Here is a 21,879-nt window from a genome sequence, read left to right on the forward strand (position 1 = left end):
AATTGAACAGTTGGTATTAAAGAAATCTGTAATATATGTATGAATCACGTGAAATTGATTTTTCACTGGTCCATTTAATTATCTTTCCAAATAATATTCAATAATTTCTCTCCATGCATTCAACACAATGTTGCCATACAAAAGATGTTAATAATCTAGGGCTCAATTATCGATTCAATTACTCGCCCCATTAATAAAGCGTAGCAAGCAAATAAATTAAAGTATACTAGCAGTACTTTTAAATACTTTAGTAACCTGATTTCAAACAATAAAGCTTAGGTTGATAAGAATTTGACCGAAATTAAGACCAATAAATAAAAAGAAAATCCGAATTAAATTAATTTAATGTAATTTGCTTCACAGAACAATCAAAATTAAAACCTTAAATATTGTATTTACTAAAAATCTATTTCCTTTAAAACCTACCGAGAATGTATCTGATAACATAATTTGAGGAATTCACAAAGAATTAACATTTGCTTACAGTAATTTCACTCTTACAGATGACACAAACCAAAAAACCCACATTACATTTCCAATTTTACTTTTTTCCTTTTTTTTATTATTATTCTCAAATAAAATAACGAGAAAATAAACATTACTGTGTGTGTGTGTGTTTGCGTTTCGTTATCGTTCACAAGTAAACCATTCAGATATTATAATAATGAAAACTAATAAATTACAAATATAAAAGTAAAGTTATTTTTTGTTGTTGTTGCAGTTAATTTAAGAGCGATTTTGTCTAGCTGTAAAGGTCATCCTCTGGATCGTCTTGGAAGTTCCCTTGGTCGCCTCCAGTGCCACCACCTGGGGCTGCCGGGTTTCCAGCTTGGGATGGGAAGCGGAAATTCGTGCCGAAGCCCCTCGACTGCTGCAATGTTTGTGCGAACATCTCGTATTTACGGATATCGTTGTCGGAAACTGAACGTCTAGCGAAACGCATAGCTTCTTCGAAATGAGCTCTGGTTATCTCCGGAACAGGATCGTCCTCGTCCATCTTTAAGAAATAAAATAAAACGAACAAACAATTTAAATTCTCTTTTCGAATGTTTTCTTTTCCTATGTTATCACTTCAAGTACCTAATGAGAAGGTATCGATTGGATTGAATTTAAATACTTACGTCCATGGCGTGATTGGGATTTGAGGCACGCTCCCTTTCTCTGCGGATTTCGTTTTCAATCGATTGCCTGATGGCCAATTTGCAAGCGCGTTGGCAAATTTCTGTGATATCTGCACCAGAGAAGCCGTGTGTCACTTTAGCGATGTAGGTCATTTCGACATCACGTGCTACCGGTGATTTCCTCAAATTCGCCTTAAAGATAGCCTCGCGAGACTTCTCATCGGGCAATGGGATGTAAATCAATTGATCGAGACGACCAGGACGCAGAATTGCGGGATCAATGATATCTGAGAAAAATAGAATCATACTTAATTCATGTTCAACGTTTAATTAAATTATTTTAAATACCTGGTCTGTTAGTAGCACCAATGATAAATACGTTCTTTTTAGCGCCCATACCATCCATTTCAGTAAGGATTTGATTGATAACCCTGTCAGCGGCACCACCGGCGTCTCCAACGTTTCCTCCACGAGATTTTGCGATGGAATCTAATTCATCGAAGAACAACACGCAAGGACTGGCAGATCTGGCCTAAAAATATAAATAATTATTTTCTGAACGCTTATGTTAATTTATAATCAAATTTACTTTGTCGAAAATATCCCTAACATTGGCTTCAGATTCACCAAACCACATGGTCAATAATTCGGGACCCTTGACGGAAATAAAGTTGGCCTGGCATTCATTTGCAATAGCCTTAGCCAACAGAGTCTTACCGCAACCTGGTGGACCATAGAACAGTACGCCGCGGGACGGTTGCATACCGAACTTAAGGAATTTATCAGGATGCTCGACTGGGTATTGAACCAATTCTTGCAATTCACGCTTGACGCCTTCCAAACCTCCAACATCTTCCCAGGTGACGTTGGGTACTTCAACGACTGTTTCCCTAAGAGCACTCGGGCTACTCTTAGTCATAGCGTATCTGAAGTTCTCCATAGTAACGGCCAAAGAAGACAAAACTTCAGCATCGATTTGATCATCTTCCAAATCAATAAGATCCATCTTTTCACGGATCTGCTGTAATGCAGCTTCCGAACAGAGTGATGCCAAATCTGCACCAACATGACCGTGAGTCTCGGCAGCAATCTGTTCCAAATCGACATCATCGAACAGCTTCATGTTCTTAGTGTGAATCCTAAGTACCTCTAAACGGCCAGTGGCATCTGGTATTCCGATATCGATTTCTCTGTCAAAGCGGCCGAAACGTCTAAGAGCCGGATCAATTGAATTAGGCCTGTTAGTAGCAGCCATAACTATTACATGAGAACTCTTCTTCATACCATCCATGAGTGTCAACAATTGGGAAACAATACGCCTTTCAACCTCACCGTGAGTTTTTTCACGTTTTGGTGCAATTGCATCCAATTCATCAATGAAGATAATTGCTGGACTGTTCTTGTCAGCTTCTTCGAATGCTTTGCGAAGATTACTCTCACTCTCTCCGGCCAATTTACTCATAATTTCAGGTCCATTGATGAGGAAAAAGAATGCGCCAGTCTCGTTGGCGACTGCACGAGCAATCAAAGTTTTACCTGTACCTGGTGGTCCGTACAGCAATATACCGCGTGGTGGCTTCACGCCAATAGCTTTGAATAAAGACGGATGTCTCAGCGGGAGCTCAACCATCTCCTTAATCTGTGCCAGTTGCTTTCTGCATCCTCCAATATCATCGTAACCAACAGCATTAAGAACTTCTTCTTCTTCCTCGCGTTTGATTGGATCTCCATCGCAATGAATTACAGTATCAGGAGCGACGATGCAATATGCGCTTGGTTCAGTTTCAACAACTTTGAACTCAACTGCGCGCATACCACCGCGTACCAAGAACACATCTTCTTTGTGAATTGGCCTGTACGCTTCAAGGAAGTAGGGCTTTAAATACACCTCGAATAAATTACTGAAACACGTAAACAAAAACGGTAAATAGATTGAGTAATTGATCGCATGGTTATAATGCAAATTACCCAGTGAGCCCCTCCACAGTATCGTCGATAGGAAGAACGTGAATCCTCTTTCCGTAGCGCACATCTGGACAAGCCTGGATGGATACAACGTCCGACAGGCGGACGCGTAAATTGTTGCGAACAATTCGGTTGATGCGAATCTTCTCATCCGGGCAAGTTTCATCGGAAAGTACAATGCATACAGTCTCCTTGCGCCTTTTACCTTTTAAGAGAACAGTATCTCCTCTGAAGAGCTGTAACTCGTCCATTTTCGCCTGCGAAAGTGCAACTACTGAGTTATCATCGTTGACAGCCTCTTCCACCAGAAGCCTGTTTGGCCTGTCCTTCTTGCGAAGGATTGCAGTCGCCAAATCATCAGGACTGAAAACAAATAATAAAATAAAATATGCCAATGACTCACATATTGTGAACAAAGGAACAGTAATTTCTTATGTGAAGATGTAATTTTTTTTATATATTTTTAATTATATTTACATATGAACAACACATACAAGATGATTGAAGAGTTTATTTGTTGTACTTTCTATATATTTTTATCCATCATTAGATTCCATATAATGATTGATAACATTGTGAAATGTGACTTGTTTACTAATAATAATAATTCCTCCATTGTAATTATGGTTTTATGATGCAAGTATAGCAAAACAAGAAATTGATTTCATAAAAAGAAAACAAAAGATAACATGTTTTACACATTATATGCATAATGATTGCAATTAAAAATATAATTAGCAATTGAGAGGATATCTACAAAGGTATTGTGATATGGACAAGAAAATGTAATTATATGCAATTAATCCTACATAATGACTGTTGCATATAGGGAGTTCTTGAGTTTTATGAACAATGTCCTATATCCACCATGATGACAAGTGATATTAACAAAAAAAATTAAATGTCGTTTCCATCGGTACAAACCGGCAAAGTAGAATGGCGTTTTACTTACTTCTTTCCATCGGCCATGATTTTCTTTGATTGGTATGTATCGACGCAAGATTTGCACTAGTGCAAGGAATAAGCTGTGATCCAAGTACAAGCTACTTCCCTCTAGGATAGTCACCGACAGCAACACAAACACACAAACCCTCGGCAGCCTCTCAAGTGACGATCGTTAGCGAATGACGTTGGCCTTTTTTACTGGCTGTGCGCTATTTTTCACCAACTCACTGGCAACTCCATCTTTGACAGGTTCGCCAACGCAAACTATGGAAACAAGTATATTATTTATTTGAAATTCTCGACTAGATAAAAATACAGATACAATTTCACAAAATTTTACAATCAAATCAATTATTGTTTTTCTCTTAATAGGATAGATATTGTTAATATACAATTTGCAGAATAAAGAAATTTCATGTACAGGGACGGACTTAAATAAAGGGCTATCATCCAATGTTAGATAAAAATTCATTTTCTTGTTCATATAGTCTATGAAAGAGTTAAAATATGCAACTTAACTAGCACCTTTTTGAGCAAAAAGAAAATAACTTATTAAACACATTAGAAGAATTTTAAATATTTGCATAAACTTATTGCTTATAATTATTTGTGATATCGTTTTCACATCTGAACATTTTAAATTACTGACAATTTTTTTTCTTCCTCCTGCTATAGCAATAAATAAAGCATTACCTTGCATAGTCCGGGTAATCGGAGGTGCCAATATCCCGAACTATCGGACTATCTTCTAAACCGCATAAAAATAAGTTTCAGTATAATACTATTAATTTATGTAATTATAAATATTATGTATTTGAAATACTAGATCATTTAAAAATAGTATATTTATTATAAATTTACTGATATTAGCAGTAATAGCGTTTATTTAACAAATAACATCAATTATTATTATGCACATAATTTTGAAGTAATTTTATGTTCAATAAATCTAGAAATAATATATTAATAACTATACTGTCAATAATAATATACATTTCACATTTATTTACATTGAACAATGTTATTATTTAACACATCTTTGTAAATCGTATACAAAAATAATAGTCAGAAATACCAGATTCTAAATATATGCAAACTAAATCGAAAAAAATGGAATTATAATACAGTGGAATCTCGCATAATGAGCATTTTGCTTAACAAGAAAAATTAATTGTAAGAAAAATGACTCGCTTGACGAGCAATGATTCACATAGCGAGTGACGAGGACAAGAGGAGTCGCGTTTCTTCGCCTGCTACATCATTTTCAAAGGTTATATTTTAATATATTAAACATCTTCGATTTTTGTTTGTCATCTTTGTTTATATCGGACTACAATTTGCAAATATAATTAGCGCTTGCTGTTAATGCAAAACACAAATGTATAAGTGCCCTATCATTATTATGTTAAAAAGCCAAAGAATAAAAATAACCATAGATTATAAAAACAAAATCATTAAAAATCAAGACCAAGTTATACATTATTTTTCGGGATGAAACGTATTATTTTTCATTAGTTTATATGGAGAAAGCTATTTACGAGTAAAAATTCTTGTAATTCTTGGTAAGGTCACAAGAACCCTGTTGTCTGTTTGTTTAGATACTAGGAAAGAAAGTTTATTGTATTTTCTATCTTTTCAGAAAATTCGATATCCTCGTTTACCTGCGACTACCATGGAAGACACTGAATGGAAACATTGCAGCTGACTCAACCATTCTATTTCCTTTTCGTAAGTAAAATTTAAACCTTAAAGCATTGAAAATGGTGGAATAAAAATAACTCAGTATAACTTTAGAATTAAGTTATACTGAACCATAATTTACCATAAAACGGAAAATCTAAACAGTAAGTTACAAAAGTTGCTAATAATATTCACATCAATTCACATACTATATTTAGAAAAGTAAAATTAGGTTTTTTTTTATTTATTAGGAATAAAAAATATCAAATAAGGCTTAATCCTTAAACATATGGTCAAAAATTGTCAATATCTTTAAAATGTTCGCAAGAAACAATGACAATATTCCGTGAAAATGAATAAATTAAGTAATTATGTAAGTAATAAAGTTTCGGTATTTTTTCTTACAATGGCCAATAAAACTTTTATTTTGTTTGTTTTTAATGTCCTTCAATCACTAGTATTGATATTTAGTCTCGAATAACAATGTTATATTAAAACGGATTCTTATTTTCGGATAGGAGTATAATTTTATAAATCATAGTTATAATATTTTGGTAAGCTACTGTCCAATGAGCGGTATAATAACAATACAGATCAAATACATTAAAGAGACAATCCGGTCCTGTTTAATTTCCATTTAGCTATCTTCATGTCATTAGAATTTAAAAATAAACAATTAGAAAAATCCTGCACTGATCTCCGCCCCTTTCGCCTAGAAAAGTATTTATATAAATTTAATTTTTGTTCCTATTTATAAAACTTCTATTTATACAGGTATAGAAGTTATAGTTTTAAGTATATACAAATTGAACATCGATATTTATAAAATTGATTATATATATTAGTATATTTTACAAAAAAAAAATTGTTGTTTTGAGGAAGTTATTATATGACTAAAATATAATATGATATCTATATAATTTGTATATTGTCAAATCATCTAAAAATATTTTTTGATGTAATTTATAGTAATTTCATTTTATCAATTGGTATAACTGGATGAAGCATCTGCGCTAATCTTGAACCATCTTGAACTGTCAAAAAGCTCCTGTCAGATGAAATTATTCTGAATTTTTTGGGAATTAAAAGTGTTGTGAATATATAAATCGGGATGCGTTTAAACACATAATTTGGATATCGTTACGTATCTTTATTAGATTTACTATTTTGTATTAAACGATCTGATCAGATATTTGGAGCTGTTGTACATTTCAACAAGGTTTTCAACAAAACATACAATGGCTGGTATCAAATGTAAGGATATAAACAAATACTTGTTTCTATACTAAATTAATTACTATTCTCATTTCATACAAATCAAATGGTGCAAAATGGATATCAATTATTGTTGTACACAATAGCGTAAGTGTTTTCCTTGGTATTCTAATTAAATTATAATTGACTAATGTCTCAATGTTTTTAGTTTGATTACTCTGGCCTTTGCTGGATCCATTGGTATGACTTTTGTTATATTGGCTTGTGCTTTGCCAAGTTATGGGTAAGTTAATTTTAGAAATATACACATTTGCTGCATATTACTTAAAAATCTTGCTGCCATTGTTATTTGTTATTGATTGAATATGTCATCATTGGCTCTGCATAGATAGGTGGTTATCATATGAAACCACAATTATTTTGTGGTCAATAGTGATTTAGTTTCAATTGAACATATAATATTTTCATAGTAATATTTGATAAGTAATATTATCAAGTAAAGTTGACATTGTAAACATCACTTGAATCATAACCTACTATTCTTGTTCATTTATTTTATATTACGCAAGTTAACATAAACTTAATTACAGTGAAACCTCGCTTAATGAGTTTAATCCGTTCCAAAATTTCCGGATTTTTACTCATATAGTGAAACATATTGAAAAGTACACAAGTTTTAAAACTGATGTAGCTGATGTGCAATCCCGGACTTCTCTTCTCATCGTCACTCGTTATGCGAAACGTCGCTCGTTAAGCGAGTCATTTTTCTTACAATTCATTTTGCTCGTTATGCCAGCTGCTCGTTAAGTGAGGTTCCACTGTATTGCCCAATTAGATCAATTATCAGAAAGTTATCTATGAAGTTTAAATTACAAAATTATTAAAATGCAATCTTTAAATATGTTAATAAAATGTTAATTTTTTAATTCTAGATTGTGGTGGCCATTCTTCGTAGTATTATTTTATATTTTGGCACCGATTCCAACCCTATTGGCAAAGAGGTACACCGAGCACTCGAACACCAGCAACGCTTGCTTGGAGACAGCAATATTTATTACAATGGGAATCGTGGTTAGTTCGTTTGCTTTGCCAATCGTATTAGCCCGATCGCCCGATCCTGAGCCCACAATAAAATGGGGTGCCTGTTACCTAACATTGGCCGGCAACGTCGTAGTCTACTTGACACTGTATGGATTCTTCATCAGTTTCGATCATGAAGACGATTACAATATGTGGTGATTTAATAATCTAATTACTCGGTACTAATTATTTTAATTATGCACACACCAATCTCCCTCTAAAACTCATTAAAAAAAAAACAAGAATATATAATATAATACCTTTACATTTTAAGTATAAAGCTTATTTTAATTTAAATTATAATTTTGTTTTTGAATAAATATATTTGTGACAAAACAATTACATTTTTTTATTCCTTCTCCATACTGTATTTTTTTAAATTACGATTTAATTTACAGTATAGTATTAATTATGTTTGGTAAATAAATGTGACATAAATATTGAATAACATAATCAAATAAATTGTTCGCACTTTTGGATGTGCTACAGATTTAGATTTTTTTATGTAAAATCCGTAGTTTTCATTTGATCTATTAATGATTAATTTCTCAAATTGAAAATTTTAAAGGTAAGTTTTTAAAAATTCTATGACAGAAAATTTAAATAAAAATGTTTAGCGTGTCAGTGAATTCACGCATTAGCATGCAATATGCTAATATATTTATACGAATATCAGAAATCTTAAGACTTCCATTGGGACTCTTCACAAATTTTCTATATGATTTAATTTATTACTTTCATTTTGAATGTAATGTCTTATTCTAAGGAATTTACAAGTTTTATCGATATTATGTCAAGCATCTAAACTATTTGGAATATATAATACTGTAAAATATAGATTTAACAAACAGTTTGAATTACAAAGAAATTGGACAACGATCACATGTTTTGGATTTTTACTCGTATAGTGAAACAGCTTTTCCCATATAAAATAATGTAAATTACGTTAATGGGTTCCATGCCGAAGAAAAAAAGTATAACTTGGTCTCTATTTTTAATGATTTGTATTCTTTGGCTTTTTAATCGGAGACATGCAAGTGTTATTAAATTTTGCACAAAAAAAACACAAATTTCTGAACACACGTTTGGAGATTTTGTGATCATCAACAACATTAAGATGCAACTAGACCACTAACACCAGGAACTGTTTTCCTATTCACACACGTGAAGTGAGTTTATATTTTCAAAAATGATGTAGCAGGAGCGCAATCCCCGGATTCTCTTCTCAACGTCACTCGTTATGCGAAACATCGCGCACGAGTCATTTTTTACAATTAATTTTGCTTGTTAAGCGAAATGCTCGTTATGCATAAATCGATGATCGGTTAACAAACAATTCGGATAGCGAATATCTTCGAACGGATTATATTTGTTAACCGATACAAACGAACTTTTACAAGTACAGCTGAAATAAAAATACTGAACAAATAATTAATTTAGGAAATCATAATTAATCGAATGATAAAAAAGATTGAAATTAAATGAAAGGTTATAAATAATTATAAATTTAGTTGTAAATGATAATAAATAATTCTCTTATATATATTTTATTTGAACAAAACAATTGTGACATATTTTTAACTCATATTTATTTCTGAGAAATAAACAGTTGTATAATCTTGTTTAGTTTTAATTTGCAGTAATTAGCATTTGGACACTTCTTGGACCTAATTAAACAAAACAAATGCAAAAATATTTTTTTTGTCTCCCCTTCATATGTTGATATATTCTGTAACAGCGTACCTCAACCTTTTTGCCCCAATTGCTAATATTATTTAACCATTTTATCGCATTAACACAAAGTCCCATTGAAATGGTAAATAAAATGGAAGTTTTGAAATTTGATTAGCTTAGTTTGTTATTCGAGTTTTAGTAAATATTTTCTATTAAATTCTACTAAATTTTAAGTACACACGTGGTTCAGTTTGATAAGTATTTTGGTAAATGAAAGCACTTCGTCCTTATGTATTGGAATTAAGAAATAATAAGTTAATTTGACATATTTTAATTAATAATAAATAAAGTAATTAATATAAAATCAATCTAAAAATATGGATATTTAATAAGAGCAACTAACTGGATTACAAAGATATTTATATACAGAAAGTTTGTTATTGTTAACATAATACAGTTTAATAAAATGGTGCTAGACTGATAACTTACATTTACAATAACAACTATAGTTGCGACATCCAAGTAAACACACAAAGTATAACAAGATTAAGAAACGTGTTCAATATGAAAAGTTGAATCATTAAAGACATACATTGTATGTAATATACTATTAATATTTTTTTTATGATATAATAATGTAACCAAATGATATAATTGTGCGATTATCAAACTTGAATATGCAAAATTATACTAAAGTACAAAGATAAACATGCTTGATTTAATTATTGTTTATGATAATGCAAATGCGACACGCGTCTATCTAGATCTAATGCACAAATGATTCGACGGTGATAAATCAAAATCAATTTCGATAACTGTATAATCTTTTAATCCGTTTTATTGAGAATATTAGTAACGATTTGACAAACGTAAATAAACATGTCTATACCGGAAATTACTGGTTTTCTTGCGAATTCCCTTCATCGAAATTATTAATAATGACTGGTCGTTCTACGGGAAACTTTAATAATTGTGATAATATCATACATTTACGTACATAACAGTAATCCAAAAAAAAGTGGGATCGAATTCGGAGAATTTTTTATTATTTTCCCTTTTGGTATTCGCGTGTTCTGAGGATTAGTGCAGATGCTAAAACAAATAAATATTAATTTGCTCAAACATAAAGAGAGCCCGTAAAAAATCTGATTGTCTTCGTAATTTGCGTCAGGTGTGTGTTGGCGATAATAAAGGATGATAAGGATTTGGATTCGAGCAATCGTGTAAGTAAATAGAGTATAAAATATTCGTTTTTCCATAAATTTGCTCAGGCTCTAGGGGGGATTCAGGCATTCCTTACTCTATATATATATAAACCATTATTCGCACGAAACCCCATAGCAGTTTTTGAATTGTCGACGACTGAAAGCACATTTGGTTTATGTAAGTATTCTCATACTCAAATCTCGCATATAAGAATATTGGTGCAATAAATTTGTAAAGTTGATTAATTTTATCAGATTATTTAATTACTTTTAGACAATATTTATGCTAATATATTTATTTTAATACATAGGATTCTTCATACTGCAAGTGAAACATGTCGAGTTTAGTGAAGATTCTGGCTTTAATTGCAGCCGCAGCTTTTGTGGCTCAAGCAGAAGCAGCTACAGGTAAACACTTATTACATATTTAATTTAATGGTAATATTGTTTTAAAATAGTGTATTTTTGTATACAATTCTACATTTTCTATAAGTTTAGAAAGTAAAAAAGATGAAAAATATTGGTTGTTTTGGAAGATTTAGTTGAAATACACAAAACTTTTGACTAATATTTATTCGACAAAAGATACAAAGATTTAAATTTAAAAGTAGTTAAAGTTTGATCCAACTTATTTTACGTTTTCTCTGCTATTTTGTATTTATTGGCAAATGCAACTACACGAGGCGCAAACATACTTATTCAAATGGATTAGTTCTATAAAATAGAACAAAATCCTATTTGAAAGTAGATAAGATTTAACAAAAAACTATTTAATCTCTACATAATTTTCAACTATTATTAAATAAAACTCTAACTTTATATATCTTTATGGTACAATTGATTTAATTCTAATAAATGCGTATATTAATGAAATATTAAAATGAAAATTGATAGAACACAAAATTCAATAAGAACAATATTCACAGAAAAAATCAAAATATTATCAAAGTTTAGTTGCACATGAAAGGACACAATTTAATTCATTTGACGTATTGTTGAATGCAATTTTGAACATTATCTAACATGTTTATTTATTTGTCCATTTTTTGCGTGTGCGTGCGACATAAAAGAAACTAATACAATCAAATATTTACCTTGGAGATTTTCACTTAATTATTTTCATTTTATGTAATTTGTTTTGGTTTGCAGATAAGATTGTGTGCTACTTTGGTAGCTGGTCGACTTATAGGAATGGCAATGGCAAATTTAGTGTTGAGAATATCAATCCGCATCTTTGCACTCATTTGATCTATACGTTCGTTGGTATCAACGGAGACGGTAGCATCAATATTTTGGATAGATGGAACGAAATAGATTTGGGCGCGATGAGGCGCTTCAACGATCTGAAGAAGCAAAATCCGAAGCTGAAGACTTTGATTGCGATAGGCGGATGGAACGAGGGATCACTCATCTTCACCAAAGTTGTATCCAATGATCGTCTGATGGAAAACTTCGCGAATAGCGCACTTCTGTTCATGCAGGAACACGGATTCGATGGGTTTGACTTGGATTGGGAGTACCCGGCGAGGAGAGGCGGTGCAGCCACCGATAAAGTAAGTGCAAAGTAAATGGTTTTGGGAATAATATTTAAATTTTCGTTGATCCTCAGGTAAACTTCTCGAAAATGTTGAAGTTATTTAGGAAGAAATTCGATGAAACTGGAAAAAAATATTTGTTGACAGCCGCTGTTGCGGGAACAGGAACTGCTGCTGATCTCTCCTATGAAGTACCTGCTTTGAATGAGTAAATTAATCGGGGAATGACTATAATGTATTTTATAATTCATTTTAAAAATTGTAGGTATTTAGATTTTGTTAATTTGATGGCATACGATTTCCATGGATCATACGATGGAGTTACTGGTCAAAATGCTCCGCTTTATCCCTCCAATGTTGATTTGTCTCTTGAAGCGAAAGAAAGATGTGTCGTATGTTTTGCTATTCATGATATGTTCTATGTTATGTACTTATTTTATTTTCATTCAGCAAGCTAGTGTAGAAGCATGGCTCGCCAGGGGACTTAGTCCTGAGAAACTCGTCTTAGGTATGGGAGTTTACGGAAGGACGTTCACTTTATCCAATCAGGCCAACAATCGTGTGGGTGCTCCCGTATCCAACGCCGGGCATCAAGGACCATACACGATGGAAGCAGGAATGATGGGATACAACGAAGTACGTAAACCACACCATGTTTATGAACTGTAATCTTAATATACATTTTTTTAAGATCTGCGAGAAAATCCTTCAGGGAGGATGGACTGAGGTTTGGGATGAGAAACAACAAGTTCCATACATGTACAAAGGCGATCAATGGGTGGGTTACGACAATCCGAAATCTATCCACATCAAGGTACTTATACCAATGAATCAATGATGAAGCAGCAAATAATTAAACAATTTAATAGGTCGACTATGCAAAGTCTTTGGGATTGGGCGGTTTGATGATCTGGTCGGTGGAAACTGACGATTTCAAGGGCATTTGCGGATCAAAGAACCCTATTCAGAAGGAAATCAACTCCGCTTTGGATAAATCAATCCCTGAAGAACCGGAGGTGCCTTCGACGACTCAAACACCTAAACCAGAACCACAGCCAACACAACCTCCAACCACTGGAACGAAGTGCAGTCAAGAAGGCTACATGCGAGACCCGACGAATTGCGCAGTATTCTACTATTGCAAGAAGAATGGAAGCTACTTCATTCAATCGGAATTCAAATGCGCCGGTAATCTTGTATTCGATTTGGACAAGCTAGTATGCAATTACCCTAGTCTAGTTAATTGTTAAAATTATGTATGTTGTTGTACAAACAGAAGAATAGATTTTGCATTAGGTTATCACACAAATTGAATTTTATTAACATAATCCATAGCATCTTTCACTATCGGATTTAATAGTATTAAAAAAAATGAAATCGTTTCAAATATTAGAAAGCTTACAACGTTTATTGAAATTATAAACATACTTATATAAAAGTGCTTTAAATATGGTTTTATTTAAAATATATCTTGGTGTAACATTTATTTATTATTTGTCCTATAGTTTTAGTATCATTATAAAGTTATAATATTATCCTTAGTATATTCATATCACAATAAAATTATGATTCTATACTTTCTTCTTTCACTAACCCTTTTTTCAGGAATCTGCCTACATAAGTCTCTTATATATGTACATAAACATATAGAAGTATATTGAAGAGGCGCGGTTCGTGTAGGTGTGCGGTGTAACCACAGCATACATGGCGCCACATAAACCATATGTGCATGGATGCTATACATGAGCCGCATCCATGGACGGACCGCGCCTGACATTGAACTGTCTTTATAATATAAAAATAAAATAAACTGAAGGAACAGTTGAATATATGAAAAATAAATGTTAAATACTTAAAATTAACTGAGATTAGATATAGTTGTAATAGTAAAATAAAAATTGACTAATAACGAGGAGTATGTCAAAAATATTGCAAATAAAGCTATCTGCCAGTGAAGCCTCTCCAAATGGAGGCTAAACCGCTAGCAGCACTGGTATATAGCCCGCCAGCTATACTATTCATTTGGCCTTGTTGTGTGCTCAACGTTTGAGTTGAGTTCATTGGACCTGGAGATGCTTCAGGTAATTCCACATGTGGTACCTATAAAAAGGTTTAATATTTATCATCATTGTCAATATAGTCAACGTAAACCAATAAATTACTGATTCACTTTTTCTTAATTGTGTTTTGGTCAGACGTTTTAGAAAAATAATGTCTCAATCTAACATACATTCGTTAGGATATTTATACGTTAATTCGGTCAAAGGTCCGTAAATAATAATTTATGCTTTACAGAACATACTTTAATAGAACGCCTTACCGCCTCCCATTCATATGGGAAGATGTCACCTTCCTCAGAATCAGAGTCTTCACCAGTTTGTAAACTCGAACCAATCTGTTTTTCTAACGCATTTGCAACTCTGCAATCCACTTGAAATGGCCCGTACCTTAAATAAATAAAATGCGATTAAATCGATATTGTAAAATTTACGAACAAAGCATGCCTCCCAAGGTCTGTAGTCTTTGCATCAATGAGCTGCAAAATGTTATGCAAACTTTGAACCGGATTTAAACTATCTAGATCCACATTCTGCGAGTAACATAAGTGAAGAGCGTTAGCATTGAGGCGAGAAACCCGGCGAGAAAATGTAGCGCTGTCCATTTCGTTTGTACAAAAATCACTATAAATCATTTTATATGGTAATCGTATATCTAAATAGAATGCGATCACATTTAATAATTGCGCAGTATAAGTTAGGGCTGCGCTTATACTATAAGCTGGATGGTGTTCTTGGGAGGTTGAATTTGCAGGTACTCCGCCTCTCGTTTGCGTAACTAAAATATAATCAAGTTAAATGTTATTAGCCTAAACTTGCATCAAACTTACCCCAAATATTATAAGCTTCAAAATTTCCTGAACCAGGTAACAATGGGGCTACAATGGAATATTGCAACTCACTGGAGTTATCTGTGTACACCCACCTATCCCCATTCACATGTGTTGTGTAAACAGCTTCAGTTATTGCAGAGACCACATCATCTGTACCAATTAGTTCAGTGTCAACGCTGAAAATAACGCAAATTTTTATATCATTTTTGATTATTACGTTTTCCTTCCAATTATTACCTTTTAGGCTGGATTCGCTCGATGGGAAAAACGAATTGTACTATTTGCTCAATGCGATGTCTGCTAATTTTCTTCAATTGCTTATGGTTCTTGCTAAAGTTGTCATTATGTTGTACAACTTTCTCCTTCTTTATTAAAACATCTGTTTCTAACTTATCCACCTGATATGCATACTTGGGTAAAAATTTAACCAGATTCTTGTTCTTATCCTTCAGTTCCTTGAGCCTGGCCAGATCTATTTCCTTTTCTTTGCGTTTTTCTTCCAATGTCAATTTATAAATACGAATACGTTCCCTGCGCAGTTTCACATCTGATATCTACAATTAAAAATCTTTAAATATAAAACTCTAATATATATTTTAAAATAGTTATTACCAATTCTTCATATTTTTGCCTGTCTTCAATTATTTGCAAGTATTCAGTTATTAAATCTTTCCTGTCTGACTTCATCTGGAGAAGTTGCAATTGTTTGGTGGAAAAGCTATAATTACTAATTATATAGAAATTAATATATGTTTTCAAGCAGTTGTTTTTTTTTTAAATTTAGATTTGCCCCTATTTAAAAATATGTATGTTACGCCTATGTGTTGGAAAGCAAATGATGTATCCAGCTGATCTGACAGTTAATTTTTTATTTATAAACAAATCTACAGGAAAATGAAAGTAGATGAGAGAGGTTGGGATGCAAACATGATAAAGAAATGTAAAATTTCTACTTACTTATTGTATGAATTTGAGGAGAAGAAAACTCCATTTCGAACGCATTCTCTACAGTAAAACATGTTACTCAAATTGCAACATAAAGGACATTTCGATTTATATAAATCGAGACGGCTACCACTGTCCGCAGATGAAGACAGTATAAAATGTTTGGGAGCTGTGCTCTCATCTGAACTGCTCGTCGCCATAACAAATACTGTATGACGATAAAAGCTGTTGTGCGTTGATGTCGAAAACAAGTCAGTGTTGGTCAGTGTCTCGGAGTATTTATGTTTAACCATCATCAGGAATACCATCATAACAACGATGGTCAATATAGTTACTTTTCACCCTAAAATTATCACCTTACCAAAAGATAATTTTGAATTTTAGTAGAAATAAATGGATTTACTAAAGTAGTCTGAGTAGTCATTAATCCAAGTTCTTCTTAGTGGAGATATGAAGTTAATAACTTTCTAAATTAGTTGCCTGTATAAAGAAAATCTGATACGAAAGGTCGTTGGTTCGATTCCCAAAAACCAACAAAATTTGTGGGTGCCGATAAACCCGAAACATAGAAATAGGGCGAAAAAGATTTATGTCAATAATAAATTGATATAAATCTATATTTAATAAAAAAAACTTTGTAAATTAAACAATACACTAAGTTGTAGTTACAAATAGAATGAGAACTAAATGAGAAAATATATGCTATTATCATAGATATAAATAATAGGAATATTTCAGCTTATATGAAGCTGATTTCAGATTTAAACTCACATTTACCAAACAAGCTGGTAAATTTATCTTACTACGTACTTTTACTGTAACATATAAAAAAAAGTTATTATTTAATTTAATATTATTAAGGGTTGCAATAGGAATAATAAAGGAAAGGCATTTATATCTTATACTACAAAAGATTGATCATTATGTATTAATTCATGAAAAAAAGATTTCTGATCAATTTTTTTCGTTAGTTTGAAAATATGAAGAAAAATATAAATTATGAAAGTAAATTTATTATATAATTATAATTGTAAGTATATATAAATATGTATCTACATGATGCAATAAATATATAATTAAGATTTGAAGATATTAGCTTAGAAATGAACAGAGAGGGATGCTCAGCAAAATAATGAGTAAAATGTTTGTTTTTCATTTGTAAACTTTAGCTCGATTTATTTTATAAGGTGATCTTGTTTATATTCTATTTTACATTACAAATAGTTACAACTATACATGATATTTTGAAAAATAGAATGCCATTGCACGCCCGATGAACGGCAATTCGCCTCTTGTACTTAAACATATTTTGTACATTGAAATAATAAAAAAAATCGAAGAAATAAAAAAGGAAATGCGAGATGACTTGGAAACAATAGCACATTTCTTTTTTACCGAATTTACAAACATTTATGTTTTAAACATACAACAAACATCGCCAGCGAAATTACACCATTTGAGGAGACAGACAATAAAACATGAGATGACACGAAAAAATCTACATCGGTTATGAACATAAAACAACAATAATAATAATAATGAATGAACGACAGAAAGGGAAAGCCTCGAGAGGAAATGTACATTTAAAAATGTAAACGCTGCTGACTACTCTGCTGTACGGAAACGTCTGCTTTACGAGAGACAAAAAAGAGAGAAAATGAAATAATACCTCTATGCATCCAAATCCTGAAAAATGAAAACAAATATGTTCTAATTAATAAATAATCAAAGAGACTGATCAAATAATTAATATTGAGACATAAAATTAACAAGTGATTTTATTCGATCAAAAATCTGTATCACATTCATAAAAACTTACGCTGTCAGAATGTTCTCGACAAAGCTCTTTGAAAGTCCTATGAATAAATAACGATCTAAAACAAGAATAATATTCGTATAAGATATATGCAACAAAGTTGGTGGATGTTTTCAAGTGTTTACTTTTCTTGGATAAGATCAGGATCGAATTCGCTGCTGAGTTGCTCCATGATTGTCACGAAATTTGTTAATCGACACCTATACTCAACATCGTCGATAATTTCTGAAAAGAACAAAAGTATCGAAAAAACAATAGTAACAGAAAATTAAAAAAAAAACAAACTAAAATAGAAACAGTTCCAGAAATCGGACTACACGGTGTTATGCTTTTTCCAAACGATTTATTGAAACGAATCCAAAACTTTCCCAAATGTTAAATACAACAATAAATCATCGACAAACCTACCATTTATAAAAACAAACTGACTTAAATATTAATTAACAAAACATTTATACTGCGTAAGGAAAGATTAATAGGACATGGATATGTATGGAAATTAAGTTAATGTACGATTTGTATATTCGCTTGAAGAATAATTTAGCGGTGCGATTAAAATAAATTAATCGATAATGTTAAGTCGTTTTATTTTTTTTCCTCAGTTAAATATAATTATTTTTTAAATTATTAAATTCTTTTCTTTTATTACTGTATATATTAGATTTTTATATTATTATAAGATGGGGAGTTTTAAAATTTTCTAAAAACGAGTTTTAAAAAATAAATCTATCCAATTATAATAAATGCCATGTTGCGACCCCATAACTATATTTGTATCACCTATATGTAAATAATATTGTCATCACATTAAGTAATTGGTCAATTAATAATAATGAAAAAAAATCAAAAAAATTGTGTCGAGTAGAGAACACTTGTGGAAAATTGGTGATCTTGGAAAGACATTATTCTCTATCAAAGGGCAGTTTTTTAAATATTAATTGATGATTGTATGTTGCGTATTTGGCCCATTGGTCATCCCTACTGAGTAGGAATTTATGTGTATATATATAGATGATAAGTTGGAGAAAAATATTTGTTTTAAAATATTGCTTATCAAGTGGTGCGTTTAGATTGCGTGTTATCACATTTGAAGTTCAATGAATATACTTTTGGTATTAGACTAGAATAAGATTATTTTCTACAATGAAATTTTGGTGTAAATGAGTTATCTACAGAGGAAATAAGTTACATTTCATGACAAGATAGAATATTTAAACAACCTTTCATTCGCCTCTCCACGTTAGCCTCGAGCTCCTTGTTTGCTTGGATGGCTTCAGGGGTGGGCTTCGGTGCTCCTGGGAATACTACTAGGACAATGCTCATGTTATCTCGACTTCCCTAAATGAGAAATAGAATCCTTTTAATATGTTTCATTTTGATGGTATCTACTAGTCTTTCTATCATATAACTTTTCTAAATAGAATAAAATTTTAAAATGCAGTTCAATATAAATATATAATCTCTAATTTATATACAAGTGGTGATTAATGAATTTTAAAGCAAGTTATTGTAAACCATATAAAAATATTTTTTTTATAACATTTCAAATATTTTGTAAGATTTCACAAGTGATTGATTTATGAAATTAATTATGGACAAAAAATTGAAATATGTTTCTCTGCTGATTATAAGTCATAATATGATTAACTAAGCTATTGTATTTGAAATGAGTCATTTTAATTATTAGATTGAAAATTTAAAAATAAAAACATGCATACCTTATACAGACAGGTGTCTATGACATCACTGGTCACCTCTTCAAGATTATCCGTGACCATTAAGCGCGAGTGTATGTACTGGCACAATTGCTTATTGGAAATGACATCCCAGATACCGTCACATGCCAGTACCATGAACTCATATTCCTCTTCATCGCGATTGATCTCGAAAATCTCCGGTTCCGGTGATACCAATTGCTCGCAAGGGCCTCTGCCTTTCACATTTTTATAGACATAGTCCCCTAATGCCCTGTGGATAACGTAATTTGGTTTGCTCATACATATAGATTAAACATTCGATAGATGATGCATACATCACAAACATGATCACTTACCTACTAACAGCCAGAGTTCCATTTACTCTCTGTATTAGCACCGACCCGCCTGCATCCATAATCCGAGCCCTTTCAAGCGGTAAATTCGGTTTATGATCCTGAGTGGTGAAAACTGGATTACCTGAACGGCTCAACACCGCTCTGGAATCGCCACAATTCGCTATGAAAATTTGCCGAGGCGAAACGAAAGCGCATACAGCTGTAGTACCGCTTTTATCTGAATAACACAAATATGATTAAAAACGTAAAATAAATAACAATTAATAATCATTACCAGAAGAGACTTCAAGAAGTTCCCTCATGTTATTATCCAATTTCAAAAATCCGTTATGAATGCCTTTGATAACGTCTTCCTGAAATTCACCAGCTACAATGGCATCAAGCAGGTTTTCAGCACAGTGGGCAGATACACGTGCCCCTGCATGCCCATCAAATACTGCAAAGTATGACCAATCTGCCAAGGTGCCTCCTAAATTTGTCTTGGCCATATGAGCATCCTCCATATTAACCCTCCAACCTTGCATGCTGGCCACCCCATAGCGTAGCCCATTGCCTAAAAATGGGAAGCAATGTAAACAAGTAGTTAAGATGTATAAATTAATGTTACCTTCCCCATGTTCCAGGGTTTTATCTGTCTTTGGTTTCTCTAAAAATGCACCCATTGCTAACTATTTAGTTCTCAGAATCAGTGTAGCTTCATACTTAGTTATATGGACATATCTGTAAAAAATATTTATATAATAGAAATATCAAATCAATCAAATTATACAAGAATTTTGACAGCACTTTGTTGACAACAACAAATGAGCACACTATTCTAAAAAAAAAAATTTTTTTAGGCCACGACAAAAAGCACAGTCCATCGTTTTTCAATGCTTACCTGAAAACTGTTATCGCACGCGATAATGATAAACTACCGTACCAATAAAAAACAAATAAGCAAAATATAAAAGATGCCAGGGTTTCCAATAAAACTTCAAATCAACAACGCGACGGTAAAGCACAAGAAAAATGAGAAACAGGCGGATTGAATTGGCGCTGGAAATTCGGAGTGTGATGGGTTCAGAAGACGTTTGTAGAGTATGAAGGATGTATGAATGGTCTTTGTTGCAAGTGTCGAATACTTACTGATATTTATCTAACGAGTTCCACTAATTGTTATTGTATTCTTGTAAGTAATCCTCTGTTTTTACATAATACAAATATATCTCACTGTTTCGTAAACAAAACAAGTCAACATCATTTGGCTGGTGGGAAATAGAATGGACGATATTGGAGAGGCGCAAGCGCCCGTCGTTATAAATAGACAATCGAAGCTGACGTAATCATCGACCAATCAACGTGCTGGCAAATTTTTAATTTAACTTATCAGTATCCATTTATAACCAGTGATTGATTAAAAGATATTACCTGTTGAAGTGCACTTTATTAATTGATTACAATAAACAAATTTTAGATACTTACAGATTCGTTTGATGTAATGCAACCCACCATACCAAATAGACTGAATTTTGAATATCCAAGTTCAAGGCGATAATAATAATTTATAATAAGATTTATGAATATAAAAAAATATATCTCTGGATTAAATCTAACGAACTTGTTTAATTATGCATCATATGGAGGTTATGATAAAATTAATTGTTTCATTATTTATATAATGGTATAAATATTCAACAAAGGAAATATATAAGAACGTAAATATAAGGTTTATTACTTGTTGACTTAATGGGGAGTGTTATCAATGATTTCATT

General features: G+C 32.2%; 5 protein-coding genes across 11 annotated transcripts; 2 read left to right on the plus strand and 3 right to left on the minus strand.

Moving 5' to 3' along the window:
- Nucleotides 1-369: 369 nt before the first annotated feature.
- LOC108566138 (transitional endoplasmic reticulum ATPase TER94) lies at nt 370-4,205 on the minus strand. Of its 2 annotated transcripts, none has more exons than XM_017925878.1 (6): nt 4,039-4,205; nt 3,090-3,449; nt 1,711-3,022; nt 1,470-1,653; nt 1,122-1,408; nt 370-994 (listed from the first exon to the last, which is right to left on the minus strand). In XM_017925878.1, exons 1-6 carry the CDS (start codon nt 4,053-4,055, stop codon nt 743-745), a joined length of 2,412 nt encoding a protein of 803 aa, XP_017781367.1. In that variant the 5' UTR covers nt 4,056-4,205; the 3' UTR covers nt 370-742. The 2 variants fall into 2 exon arrangements, with proteins under 2 accessions (XP_017781367.1, XP_017781366.1); XM_017925877.1 differs by having other exon boundaries at nt 370-997.
- A 2,552-nt stretch (nt 4,206-6,757) lies between these two features.
- On the plus strand, nt 6,758-8,252 carry LOC108566140 (leptin receptor gene-related protein). 2 transcript variants are annotated; one of them, XM_017925881.1, is made up of 3 exons: nt 6,758-6,965; nt 7,135-7,209; nt 7,859-8,252. In XM_017925881.1, the coding sequence occupies exons 2-3, from the start codon at nt 7,169-7,171 to the stop codon at nt 8,163-8,165; spliced, it is 348 nt and encodes a 115-aa protein (XP_017781370.1). In that variant the 5' UTR covers nt 6,758-6,965; nt 7,135-7,168; the 3' UTR covers nt 8,166-8,252. The 2 variants fall into 2 exon arrangements, with proteins under 2 accessions (XP_017781370.1, XP_017781369.1); XM_017925880.1 differs by lacking the exon at nt 6,758-6,965 and adding an exon at nt 7,018-7,073.
- A 2,298-nt stretch (nt 8,253-10,550) lies between these two features.
- LOC108566139 (acidic mammalian chitinase-like) lies at nt 10,551-13,891 on the plus strand. 2 transcript variants are annotated; one of them, XR_001891199.1, is made up of 10 exons: nt 10,551-10,903; nt 10,952-11,063; nt 11,197-11,293; nt 12,035-12,438; nt 12,495-12,628; nt 12,686-12,812; nt 12,871-13,056; nt 13,112-13,234; nt 13,290-13,720; nt 13,762-13,891. XR_001891199.1 is itself a non-coding variant. In XM_017925879.1 (9 exons), the coding sequence occupies exons 3-9, from the start codon at nt 11,221-11,223 to the stop codon at nt 13,668-13,670; spliced, it is 1,428 nt and encodes a 475-aa protein (XP_017781368.1). In that variant the 5' UTR covers nt 10,551-10,903; nt 10,952-11,063; nt 11,197-11,220; the 3' UTR covers nt 13,671-13,891. The 2 variants fall into 2 exon arrangements, 1 of the variants encoding a protein (XP_017781368.1); XM_017925879.1 differs by having other exon boundaries at nt 13,290-13,891.
- Nucleotides 13,892-14,288: 397 nt separating this feature from the next.
- LOC108566141 (beclin 1-associated autophagy-related key regulator) lies at nt 14,289-16,570 on the minus strand. Of its 3 annotated transcripts, none has more exons than XM_017925885.1 (7): nt 16,268-16,570; nt 15,923-16,037; nt 15,548-15,864; nt 15,308-15,486; nt 14,925-15,255; nt 14,774-14,867; nt 14,289-14,520 (listed from the first exon to the last, which is right to left on the minus strand). In XM_017925885.1, exons 1-7 carry the CDS (start codon nt 16,564-16,566, stop codon nt 14,362-14,364), a joined length of 1,494 nt encoding a protein of 497 aa, XP_017781374.1. In that variant the 5' UTR covers nt 16,567-16,570; the 3' UTR covers nt 14,289-14,361. The 3 variants fall into 3 exon arrangements, with proteins under 3 accessions (XP_017781374.1, XP_017781372.1, XP_017781371.1); XM_017925883.1 differs by having other exon boundaries at nt 14,741-14,867; XM_017925882.1 differs by having other exon boundaries at nt 14,723-14,867.
- A 762-nt stretch (nt 16,571-17,332) lies between these two features.
- On the minus strand, nt 17,333-21,678 carry LOC108566149 (protein phosphatase 1A). 2 transcript variants are annotated; one of them, XM_017925896.1, is made up of 10 exons: nt 21,589-21,678; nt 21,253-21,534; nt 20,732-20,844; nt 20,399-20,677; nt 20,125-20,341; nt 19,790-20,039; nt 19,292-19,409; nt 18,197-18,296; nt 18,075-18,129; nt 17,334-17,941 (listed from the first exon to the last, which is right to left on the minus strand). In XM_017925896.1, the coding sequence occupies exons 3-10, from the start codon at nt 20,784-20,786 to the stop codon at nt 17,927-17,929; spliced, it is 1,089 nt and encodes a 362-aa protein (XP_017781385.1). In that variant the 5' UTR covers nt 20,787-20,844; nt 21,253-21,534; nt 21,589-21,678; the 3' UTR covers nt 17,334-17,926. The 2 variants fall into 2 exon arrangements, with proteins under 2 accessions (XP_017781387.1, XP_017781385.1); XM_017925898.1 differs by lacking the exons at nt 21,253-21,534; nt 21,589-21,678 and adding an exon at nt 21,005-21,170 and having other exon boundaries at nt 17,333-17,941.
- Between the last annotated feature and the right edge of the window lie 201 nt (nt 21,679-21,879).

Source organism: Nicrophorus vespilloides, unplaced genomic scaffold (assembly GCF_001412225.1).
Source record: "Nicrophorus vespilloides isolate i.1.1-1 unplaced genomic scaffold, Nicve_v1.0, whole genome shotgun sequence".
NCBI classification, from domain to species: Eukaryota; Metazoa; Arthropoda; class Insecta; order Coleoptera; family Silphidae; genus Nicrophorus; species Nicrophorus vespilloides.